Source organism: Cherax quadricarinatus, chromosome 48 (genome assembly GCF_038502225.1).
Source record: "Cherax quadricarinatus isolate ZL_2023a chromosome 48, ASM3850222v1, whole genome shotgun sequence".
In the NCBI taxonomy this organism is placed as follows: domain Eukaryota; kingdom Metazoa; phylum Arthropoda; class Malacostraca; order Decapoda; family Parastacidae; genus Cherax; species Cherax quadricarinatus.
This window is the reverse complement of record NC_091339.1, coordinates 17270008-17282507: the sequence shown is the minus strand read 5'-3', so window position 1 is coordinate 17282507 and position 12500 is coordinate 17270008. Positions and strand designations below refer to the sequence as shown.

Here is a 12500-nt window from a genome sequence, read left to right as displayed (position 1 = left end):
CATCTGTTGACTGGGGTAACGAAGAGAGCTATCAATATGACAGTTTTCTGAACACAATACATGCTGCTCAAAGAACGTTTATCCCTTATAAGGAAATTAGATCAAATAGAAATGACCCAAAATGGATGAATAATAGGCTGAAATATCTACTAGGGCATAAGAAAGGAATTTATAGGCGTATCAAAAGAGGCGAGGGTCATCTTATGAATCAGTATATTGACATTAAGAGGGACATTAAAAAGGGGATAAGAAAAGCTAAAAGGGACTATGAAATTAAAGTTGCTAGGGATTCTAAAACTAACCCAAAAAGTTTTTTCCAGGTATATAGAACAAAAGTCAGAGATAAGATAGGTCCCCTTAAAAATAACTATGGGCATCTTACTGACAAAGAGAATGAAATGTGCTCGATTTTAAATAATTATTTTCTCTCGGTTTTTACACAGGAAGACACTAATAATATTCCGGTAATTAATTTTTATAGTGGATCAGAAGAAGATAAATTATGTAACATCACAGTCACTAGTGAAATGGTTGTGAAGCAGATAGACCGACTGAAGCAAAATAAGTCACCGGGTCCTGATGAGGTTTTTTCAAGGGTTCTTAAGGAATGCAAAATGGAAGTCTGTGAACCATTAACTAATATTTTTAATTTATCTCTTCAAACAGGTGTAGTGTCTGATATGTGGAAGATGGCAAATGTAATTCCTATTTTTAAAACAGGGGACAAGTCGTTACCGTCAAATTACCGCCCAATAAGCCTGACCTCAATTGTAGGCAAGTTGCTAGAGTCAATTATAGCTGAGGTTATAAGAAGCCATCTCGATAAGCATAGCTTGATTAATGATACTCAGCATGGATTCACAAGAGGCCGGTCTTGTATAACTAATTTATTAACTTTCTTCAGTAAAGCTTTTGAGGCTGTTGACCACGATAAAGAATTTGATATTGTTTACTTAGATTTTAGTAAGGCATTTGATAGAGTTCCGCACCAAAGACTGTTGAAGAAAGTAGCAGCTCATGGCGTTGGGGGAAGGGTGCTCTCGTGGATCGAGTCATGGCTCACAGACAGGAAGCAGAGAGTGTCCATAAATGGGGTTAAATCCGAGTGGGGATCAGTAACAAGTGGCGTTCCACAGGGATCAGTCTTGGGCCCGTTGTTGTTTATAATATATATCAATGATCTTGATGAAGGAATTGCTAGTGATATGAGCAAATTCGCCGATGACACGAAGATAGGTAGGATAATTGATTCAAACGTAGATGTTAGGGAACTTCAGGAGGATTTAGACAAACTCTACTCTTGGTCAGAAAAGTGGCAGATGCAGTTCAATGTAGATAAATGCAAGGTTCTGAAGCTCGGGAGTGTCCATAACCCTAGCACTTATAAGTTAAATAATGTAGAACTTAGCCATACAGATTGCGAAAAGGACTTGGGGGTTATGGTAAGCAGCAACCTTAAACCAAGACAGCAATGCCTAAGCGTACGTAATAAGGCAAATAGATTACTGGGATTTATATCAAGAAGTGTAAGCAACAGAAGTCCAGAGGTCATACTGCAGCTTTATACATCATTAGTAAGGCCTCACCTAGATTATGCAGCTCAATTCTGGTCTCCATACTACAGAATGGACATAAATTCCTTAGAAAACATTCAGCGTAGGATGACTAAATTAATACATAGCATTAGAAATCTTCCTTATGAAGAAAGATTGAAGACTCTTAAGTTACATTCACTTGTTAGACGAAGAATGAGGGGAGACCTGATCGAAGTGTATAAGTGGAAGATAGGTATTAATAAAGGGGATATTAACAAGGTCTTGAGGATATCTCTCCAAGAGAGAACCCGCGGTAATGGATTTAAATTAGATAAGTTTAGATTTAGAAAGGACATAGGAAAGTATTGGTTTGGAAATAGGGTAGTTGATGAGTGGAACAGTCTACTTAGTTGGGTTATTGAGGCTAGGACTTTGGGTAGTTTCAAATTTAGGTTGGATAAGTACATGAGTGGGAGGGGTTGGATTTGAGAGGGACTTGCACATCGGAGCTTGTTTCTTGGGTGGCATTGAAAATTGGGTTGGTCAAATGTTTGTTAGTGGGATGAATTGTAAAGGACCTGCCTAGTATGGGCCAACAGGCCTGCTGCAGTGTTCCTCCTTTCTTATGTTCTTATGTTCTTATACAAAAAACCTCTGTCTACCTCTTCATGTGTCTCTCAAAGAATTCAAAGTACTATTCTAATCCTCTACACGCATTCAAGACTCGTATATATCTATGTATAACGGTCAGTGGAAAATTATTTCGAAATGGCCCATACATGTATACACTAGAGATAATATTTCTATACAGTTCTTGTATTTTTTTGCAATTAGTTCTGGAGAAGAATGGAATTAGATCCATATTTGTTTACAAGATCCGAATTTGAGTACAATCAATATTTATTTGTATGAATAGCGTATTTATATGCTATAAGTATGTATGTTTACACAAGACCAGGATTTATATATAAAGTTCTTGTAGATTCGTGTTTTTATACATCAGGATTCGTGTTTTTGTACACGAAGATTCCTATTTGTGCACCAATTCGTGTTTTTGCACACCGTGATTCTTATTTGTGCACAAATTCGCGTTTCTATACACGAAGATTATTATTTGTGCGCAGATTCCTGTTTTTTGCTCGTCAAGATTTTTTAAGTATACAGGACGTAATTATTACTATCTTGAGAGAAAGAGAGCGGGATAAAACAGCAGGGGGCACAAAGTCCCTGGTAGGAACAGTATGCAATATCAAGAAGTAAGTGAGTAAGACACATTGCAACAAGTAAATAAGTAAGGCATATGTACATCAACTAGATGAGTGAGACACATGTCAACAACCTGAGAATCCTTATTGTCGGGTCTTGTGACCTGCTAAGCAGCACTCTTCAATCGATAACAGAGATAACTTGTGTATTATACCCCTGTATCCACTGCAGAAGTCTGCTGAGCAGGAGAAAAGTTGTGAAGATAAAGATACCCATTGGATGCGCATGTATCTTAAGGGAGGAAAACTCCAGCTCCTGGTACGAAACAGCTGACCCTCTTACGTCAGGAGTGAAGAGATGTTTCAGTCCATCTTCCATCCCTGGCAGGGTAATTCCCCGCACGAAGAAGATCACCAGCACCAGGTAGGGGAAAGGTGCCGTCACGTACACAACCTGTCAGGGGAAAATATTATGGTTATAAAGGGATAAATCCCCGGTTAACGTGATAAATGTAAGATTATGGAGGCAAAAGACTAAATTTTAGTAAGAGAGATGGAGGAAATAAGGGAAAAATATAGAATAATAGGGGAAGAAATGTTGAAGTTAGGGGAATATACTGTGGTGTTCGAGGAGAAATTAAGGAGTCTGGGGGAGGAATACTGAAGTTACGTAAGAAATGCAAGAGCTAGGGAAGAAATGCAAGAGCTAGGGAAGAAATGCAAGAGCTAGGGAAGAAATGCAAGAGCTAGGGAAGAAATGCAAGAGCTAGGGAAGAAATGCAAAGGTTGAGAGAAAAATGAAAAGGTTTTGGGAGAAATTCAAGCGTTGGGGAAGAATTACAAGAGTTAGGGGAGACAGGAAAGAGATAGAGAAGAAATGCACAATTTAAGGGAAAAATACGATAGGCAGGAGGAATCCATGAAAGTCTGAGGAGAAATGCAAAAGTTAGACGAAGATTGATAAAAGGGAGAAATACAAGACTTAGGGGATAAGTGAAAGAAAGAAAGAAAAGCGATAGGGGAAAAAATGCTGCAGTATTTATGCAATAATATTATGCATTAAGAATATATTTCTCCACGATTTATTTAAGATACACAAAGTCATTTTTGTTCAACTAAACAATCCAGATGACAATGTTTTACAAGGATCGTTTATGACTACTAAGCTCAGTTTATTATTAAATTTCTAACTGACATTCCTTTATTATTCATATATTATTACACTTAATCGAAACTAATTTATCATCAGTTTCGATTAAAAGTGTAATAATCTACATATATTAGCTAAAAATTGAAGTAAGTCAGAAAATGCCTGAAATTACCCTGAAACATCGAAATATGCAATACATATAATGTTATATATAATTAGTTCTATATACTGGAAATGAGGGAAACTAGTAAATACCGCGTTCTTACCTATTGACTATCTTGATAAGACAATTTTGTCATTTTAAAAATGTTTTGTGCTTAATTGTAAATTTGAGAATTATTTTAGTATCCATGAAGCTCCGAGTACCGAGGTTTGCCCAATATTTTCTCCTACCAAAACCACTTTAATTTGCCTCTTCCCTGGATGTTTACCCTTTACCTTGGCGAGAAAATGATTTACAATGTTTAATTGTAAATTATGTACCGAGTATTAAAGTTAACCCATCATTCTCTCCCATCAAAATCACATTTATTTACCTTTCAAGGGAAGAAATGATTTCAAGTGCCAGAACGATGGGGAAAAAATAGAGAAGTAAATACAGGTGAAAAAATCTCAATATACTGTATTTGTCTCTGTTTTTTTTCTGTTTACCTTGCCGGAGGTGGCGATGCCCTTGGCCATACAGAGGTAGGTCAGGAACCAGGCCACCAGCAGACACACTGCGATCTTCCAGTTGAACTTGTCTGGATGGTTGATGTCCGGAGAGATCTCTAAAGTCTCTCTGTACCAGAAGTATTCAGTGGGGCTGCTTTTCTGCCAGTACAAGGAGAGAGAACGTCAGTGTAGGGAGAGAGAGAGAGAGAGAGAAAGAGAGAGAGAACGTCAGAGCACGGAAAGATGACGTCAGAGCAGGAAGAGAGGACGTCAGGAAAGAGGGATATGACCTTAGTGCAGGGATAGATGATGTCTGGGAAGGGAAAAGATGTGCCACTGGAGCAGTGCAAGGTGATAGATTGTCAGCGTAAGGAAAGATAACTTTAGCGCCGAAAAAAAATGACGCTAGTGCAGGGAGAGATGACGTCAAAGCAGGGAGAGACGACGTCAGAGCAGGAGAAAGTTGACGTCAGACCAGGGAGAAAAGACGTCAGAGCTTAGAAAGATAACACCAGAAGAGGGAAAGAAACGACGTCAGAACAGAGAGAGAAAGGACGTCACAGATAATAGAGTTTATTAGTATAACCCAATGAGACTTTTGCCTAATGACCTTTTTAAATGTCAATGACAATTAATCCCACCTACAAAAATTATCTTCAGTGTAGAAATAATACAATAACAGTTCTAGAAGAGATTAGTTTTTACATCGTTGAATTAACAGACCGAGAGATAGTATCCCACCTCAGCACACTAAAAATCACAGCGTTATCCAAGGTATACTGCCTCTTTCTCTGCCAGACTACCACCCACAGCAGTTGACTCAAGATATAGGTATTTAGTGCTACGAGTGAGGAGGCTTGCCCATACTTTTCCACTCACCCAGAGTTGAGCTTTGGTACTTCGGTTGTGAACCGAAGGCGCTACTATTGGTCTGCGCGCTATTTTCAGTTACCACTAAAAGTGATTCGAAGGTAAGTGGTAATGCTTCTGCAGTGGCTCAAAGAAATTACGTAGATTTTATTGGCAAATACCGAGTGAGAAAAATGTTTTAATTTCGTAGTTTGCACAATTATTGTTATAATAATGTAGAAGCGCTAAACCCTCACGGGCTATACAAACCTTGGGAGATGAGAAGCCATCAGGTTTGATCTTAGGAAAAAGAGGTTAACTCTATTTCCTTAGATCAAGAGCCTCTCACCAACAACATGGCACTTTCCCCTTCAAGGACTCGTGGGGTACAGTGGCGCGACAAAGTTACTAAAAAGATTTGCTTTTCTATATACGTTGAGAGGGAACAATGAGTTACAGAGATTAGCTAAGTTGAGATGTAAAGACGAGCTTTCAAGGTGGCGAAACATCGTATAAATGTTACACTCATCGGAGAGCGCTAACCCCGCAAGAGTCATACAGAGTCTTGGGAATGGAAGGATATCAGGACTGATACCAGAAAATAGAAGCTTCAGTTCCTCGAATCAACAGCCCTTCGCCATGCATCACAAATCCTCCCCCCCCCTCTCTCCCCTCCTCTAGAAATTCCAGCTGTGTTCTGGGAGTCTTTTCCTCGGGGAAGACAACCTATTGTCCTGGTCATTCCAAGTTAAATTAGAGTGCTGTTTTTCCTCTGCTGGGTAAGGAGACAGAGGAAAAAACATCATGACTCTCAGGGTTTCCTTGAAGCTGAGAGGAGGATAAGCGTATATATATATATATATATATATATATATATATATATATATATATATATATATATATATATATATATATATATATATATATATATATATATATGTATATATATATATATATACAAGAGAGAAAGAGAGAGAGAAATCTTGAACACTCACCGTACACTCCCGTATTATCTTGTAGGAACCGTTATCATAATACTCCTTAGGACACTCAGACCATGGTAGTGGACTCCGGAAGCTCTGCAAGGTCAGAAAGTAAACGATACTCGTATGTAATATTTTATAAGTAATTGCAGAAGAGTCCTGCGTCAACAGTGCTGCTACTACAACTACTGCTACTACAACTACTGCTACTACAACTACTGCTACTACAACTACTGCTACTACAACTACTGCTACTACTGACTCATTACTACTACTTACTATTACTACATCTAATACTTCTGCTTCTACTACAAGTACTACTACGACTGTTAGTACTACTCGTACAAGTGAAAACAACAACAATAATAAAACTAATAAAGAAAGAGTGGAGGTAGAGAGAGAGAGAGAGAGAGAGAGAGAGAGAGAGAGAGAGAGAGAGAGAGAGAGAGAGAGAGAGAGAGAGAGAGAGAGAGAGAGAGAGAGAGAGAGAGAGAGAGAGAGAGAGAGCGAAGGAGAGAGAGAGAGAGAGCGAAGGAGAGAGAGAGAGAGGGAGAGAGAGTGTAACTTACCCCAGCTAAATAGTAGAGGCACCAAGCAATGATTGTGTTGTAGTACAGAGCCACGTTGAACGATACAAAGGCTGATGCTACGCCGATTCCTCCACAGTACGGCGATACCTGTAGAGAAAGTGTTTGTGTGTGAGAGAGAGATAAAGACTTTTCTAGCCAAAAATGTCAGCAAACTCGTATGGCTAAGAAAAAAATCTCCCTTACCTGGTTCCACACTCCTATGGCACCTTTTCTAAGACGCTGCCCCACGGCCAACTCTAGGTAGAAGACTGGGATGCCCTCCACAGCCAGCATGATCAGGTAGGGAAATAAGAAGGCTCCTGAAAGAGGCAAAAGTAAGGGGCACGTAATAAAAATTCTGATGATTTGTTGCTGGGTTATTTACTTTCAGCGCCTATCAACTATGAGAGTAAGACACATGTGCAACATCTGGGTATCTTTATTGTAGACGTTTCGCCATCCAGTGGCTTTATCAATACAAATTCCAGGACATAACTTGAAGACAGTAGAACTATGTACAGAAGATGAGGTAATCAGTCCCTCAACCTAGGAGTAGGTGCGAACAGCACCATAGTCGTGGAGATTCTCCACGACTATGGTGCTGTTCGCACCTACTCCTAGGTTGAGGGACTGATTACCTCATCTTCTGTACATAGTTCTACTGTCTTCAAGTTATGTCCTGGAATTTGTATTGATAAAGCCACTGGATGGCGAAACGTCTACAATAAAGATACCCAGATGTTGCACATGTGTCTTACTCTCATCTTGTCGGTATTGTATACCATTCGTGCACAGCCTATCAACTATACAAGGGTCATCAGAGTTGCATACAATCCGTACACCACCAGGCAACGATGTTGTAAATCCTGAAATGGGGATTAAAGTATAATCTCAGTGTATATACCTGGTATGTTTACGTTTTAAATGAAGTGAGCTTCTTAAGAGGCAGCAAAGTGACCTTTTCTTTCACATGCATGACATTTGGACACTTGACGCGCATAATACAGTGTGAATACAGACATCGTAACTTGAAGGAGGAACCTTGTAGACTGCATTAAAGATAGGTAAGAAAGAGGAATTCTTTATTTTACATGTAGAATAAAGGCTTATTATAAATTGTATGTAAAATAAAAAGTTACAGTAACGTGGATTGAACAATTAATAAAAAAAAATCACACTTTAGAGAATAACGTAACGGCGACGTTTCGGTCCATCCTGGACCATTGTCAAGTGATAACCAGCTTGACAATGGTCAAGGACGAACCGAAACGTCACTATAAGGTCCCTGCTAAGTGTGTTATTTGATGAATAAATTACATGTGTTTATAGCCGCCTCTATGTCCATCGCCCAAGACACCTCCGATACTGAAGACATCTGAAACAACACAATTCCATTTCGCTCTCTTCAAATTGTGAACTCGATGACTTACAATGGTCGCGCTTCACACAAGTACCTAAGTGGAAGGAACTGACAAAATCCACCATTTACAAAGTGACTTTCTTCGTCCGGTACTTTAGCCAAAAAATTTTTTGAGCGGCATGTAGCCTTCCGTCCAGTGTCCACCAAACTCAGTAACAATCCATCGTTTATTCGATAAAGCTTTTTGCAGGTTATTTGTGTATTGTTCCAGTCACTGTATTGTGCCTTTTTGTTCTACAATTCGCCTTTCAATTCATGCGATGCCTAAGAGCAGTGCACTCAACACTTCGGCCACAATTATGATCTTACTAGAGAAAACACACGTAACAAGGTTTTATTGAGGCAATAAAAGCCATTTGGATCAACCCACACACACGCACACACACACACATACACACACACACACACACACACACACACACACACACACACACACACACACACACACACACACACACACACACACACACACACACACACACACACACACACACACACACACACACACACACACACACACACACACACACACACACACACACACACACACACACACACACACACACACACACACACACACACACACAGTTCCTCACAAGAGATTAGTGCAGAAGCTAGAGGATCAGGCGCATATAACAGGAAGGGCACTGCAATGGATCAGAGAATACCTGACAGGGAGGCAACAACGAGTCATGGTACGTGATGAGGTATCACAGTGGGCACCTGTGACGAGCGGGGTCCCACAGGGGTCGGTCCTAGGACCAGTGCTATTTTTGGTATATGTGAACGACATGATGGAGGGGTTAGACTCAGAAGTATCCCTGTTTGCAGATGATGTGAAGTTAATGAGGAGAATTAAATCAGATGAGGATCAGGCAGGACCTCAAAGAGACCTGGACAGACTGGACACCTGGTCCAGCAACTGGCTTCTCGAATTTAACCCCGCCAAATGCAAAGTCATGAAGATCGGGGAAGGGCACAGAAGACCGCAGACGGAGTATAGGCTAGGTGGCCAAAGACTGCAAACCTCGCTCAAGAAGAAAGATCTTGGGGTGAGTATAACACCGAGCACGTCTCCGGAAGCACACATCAACAAGATAACTGCTGCAGCATAGGGGCGCCTGGCAAACCTGAGAACAGCGTTCCGATACCTTAGTAAGGAATCGTTCAAAACACTGTACACCGTGTACGTCAGGCCCATGCTGGAGTATGCAGCACCTGTTTGGAACCAGCACTTGATCAAGCACGTCAAGCAATTAGAGAAAGTGCAAAGGTTTGCGACAAGGTTAGTTCCAGAGCTAAGGGGAATGTCCTATGAAGAAAGGTTAAGGGAAATCAGCCTGACGACACTGGAGGACAGGAGGGTCAGGGGAGACATGATAACGACATATAAAATACTGCGCAGAATAGACAAGGTGGACAAAGACAGGATGTTCCAGGGAGGGGACACAGAAACAAGAGGTCACAATTGGAAGTTGAAGACTCAGATGAGTCAAAGGGATGTTAGGAAGTATTTATTTAGTCATAGAGTTGTCAGGAAGTGGAATAGTCTGGCAAGTGACGTAGTGGAGGCAGGAACCATACATAGTTTTAAGACGAGGTTTGATAAAACTCATGGAGCAGGGAGAGAGAGGACCTAGTAGCACTCAGTGAAGAGGCGGGGCCAGGAGCTATGACTCGACCCCTGCAACCACAAATAGGTGAGTACACACACACACACACACACACACACACACACACACACACACACACACACACACACACACACACACACACACACACAGAACACAAGAAGAAAGGACTACACTGAAAGAGAGGGTACAGAGACGCAAGGAGGAACGAGAAGCAATGAAAATGAGCAGGACCCAGACACAGGAGGAAGGGCAAACACACCCCACAGAATCTCCCACCAAAAGACTCCACCCGCGACATTCCCAACGCAACTGAGCAACCTATACTACAACCCACTCACTGTTCCCTCTGCCACCAACCCCCATATCACAAACCTCACCCCAACAGCTGTCCCTTATGGGCATTCTGACCGCACCCCCATCAACACAAACCCCACCTACACCACAGCCCCATATAGGCCCCCACCAAGGCTCTCGCTCCCCCAACCCCAATATTCTTGCATGACCACAATCTCAGTAGTAGTAACCAGTTACCAGTAACCAGTGTACCGTTGACTCAACGACCAACCGTCTCTGCCTGAGTCACTATCTGAACTCATATTGCGCTGACCTGGCATTATTCAAAGACCCTCTATGGGTACGTGGGCGGCCAGTCAGTCAGTCAGTTATACGAGAGTGAGCAAGGAGGCAGGTCACGGCTGTAAGGGCGTTATCCACCTTATCTGTAATTATACGTAATACCAGCCTACGTGAGTATTTCTTACCTAATCCACGTGTCGAACTCCCACATGATAACAATGATAGAAAAGAAACTAAAGGTTTGGTACACAAACGCGGATGGAATAACGAATAAACATGAGGAGTGGAATGAAAGAATCAGTGAAAAATCCCCAGACATCATAGCAGTCACAGAAACAAAACTCGCTGAGACAATAACAGACACAATCTTCCCAACAGGATATCAGATCCTGAGGAAAGATAGAAGGAGTAGAGGGGGAGGAGGGGTTGCACTGCTCATAAAACACCAATGGGGATTTGAGGAAATGGAAGGCATGGACATGATTGAAGAAAGAGACTACATTGTAGGTACAATTCAGTCCGGAGAACATAAAGTAGTCATTGGAGTGATGTATAACCCACCACAGAACTGCAGGAGGCCAAGAGAGGAGTACGAAGAAAACAACAGGGTGATGGTGGACACACTGGCTGAGGTGGCAAGAAGAGCTCACTCGAGCAGAGCAAAGTTACTGGTAATGGGCGATTTCAACCACAGGGAGATCGACTGGGAAATCCTGGAGCCACATGGGGGTCCCGAAACATGGAGAGCCAAGATGATGGATGTGGTACTTGAAAACCTCATGCATCAACATGTCAGGGACACAACCAGAGAGAGAGGGGAGGATGAGCCAGCAAGACTGGATCTTGTGTTCACCCTGAGCAGTTCAGACATTGAGGACATCACTTACGAGAGGCCCCTTGGAGCTAGCGATCATGTGGTTCTGAGTTTTGACTATATAGTAGAGTTACAAGTGGAGAAGGTAACAGGAACTGAAGGGGACAGGCCAAACTATAAAAGGGGGGACTACACAGGTATGAGAAACTTCCTGCAGGAGGTTCAGTGGGACAGAGAAATGGTAGGAAAATCAGTAAACGAGATGATGGAATATGTGGCAACAAAGTGCAAGGAGGCAGAGGAAAGTTTTGTTCCCAAGGGAAACAGAAATAATAGGAAGACCAAAACGAGTCCTTGGTTTACCCGAAGGTGTAGGGAGGCAAAAACTAAGTGCAACAGAGAATGGAAAAGGTACAGGAGGCATAGGACCCAGGAAAACAAGGAGATTAGTAGAAGAGCCAGAAACGAGTATGCGCAGATAAGGAGGGAGGCCCAGCGACAGTATGAAAACGACATAGCATCGAAAGTCAAATCTGACCCGAAACTGCTGTATAGCCACATTAGGAGGAAGACAACGGTCAAGTACCAGGTGATAAGGCTGAGGAAAGAAGGTGGAGAACTCACAAGAAACGATCAAGAGGTATGTGAGGAGCTCAACACGAGATTTAAGGAAGTATTTACAGTAGAGACAGGAAGGACTCTGGGGAGACAGACCAGATGGGGACACCAGCAAGGAATACACCAACAAGTGTTGGACGACATTCATACAGATGAGGAGGTGAAGAAACTGCTAAGGGACATCGATACCTCAAAGGCAATGGGACCGGACAACATCTCTCCGTGGGTCCTTAGAGAGGGAGCAGATATGTTGTGCGTGCCACTTACCACAATCTTCAACACATCCCTGGAAACTCGGCAACTACCTGAGGTATGGAAGACGGCAAATGTAGTTCCCATTTTCAAAAAAGGAGACAGAAAAGAGGCACTAAACTATAGACCTGTGTCATTGACGTGTATAGTATGCAAAATTATGGAGAAGATTATCAGGAGGAGAGTGGTGGAGCACCTGGAACGGAACAGGAGTATAAATGCCAACCAGCACGGATTCACG

General features: G+C 41.8%; 1 protein-coding gene across 6 annotated transcripts in view; it reads right to left on the bottom strand.

Moving 5' to 3' along the window:
* LOC128696022 (sodium-dependent neutral amino acid transporter B(0)AT3) overlaps positions 1–12500 on the bottom strand; it is a 152709-nt gene that overhangs the window by 22269 nt on the left and 117940 nt on the right. For all 6 annotated transcript variants that reach the window (XM_070094916.1, XM_070094918.1, XM_070094919.1 and 3 more), the window contains 5 exons: positions 7150–7265; positions 6946–7053; positions 6389–6472; positions 4542–4703; positions 3084–3194 (listed from right to left, as the gene is read on the bottom strand). In XM_070094916.1, the coding sequence (XP_069951017.1) occupies positions 3084–3194; positions 4542–4703; positions 6389–6472; positions 6946–7053; positions 7150–7265 (581 nt within the window). The remainder of the gene's footprint in view (positions 1–3083; positions 3195–4541; positions 4704–6388; positions 6473–6945; positions 7054–7149; positions 7266–12500) is intronic.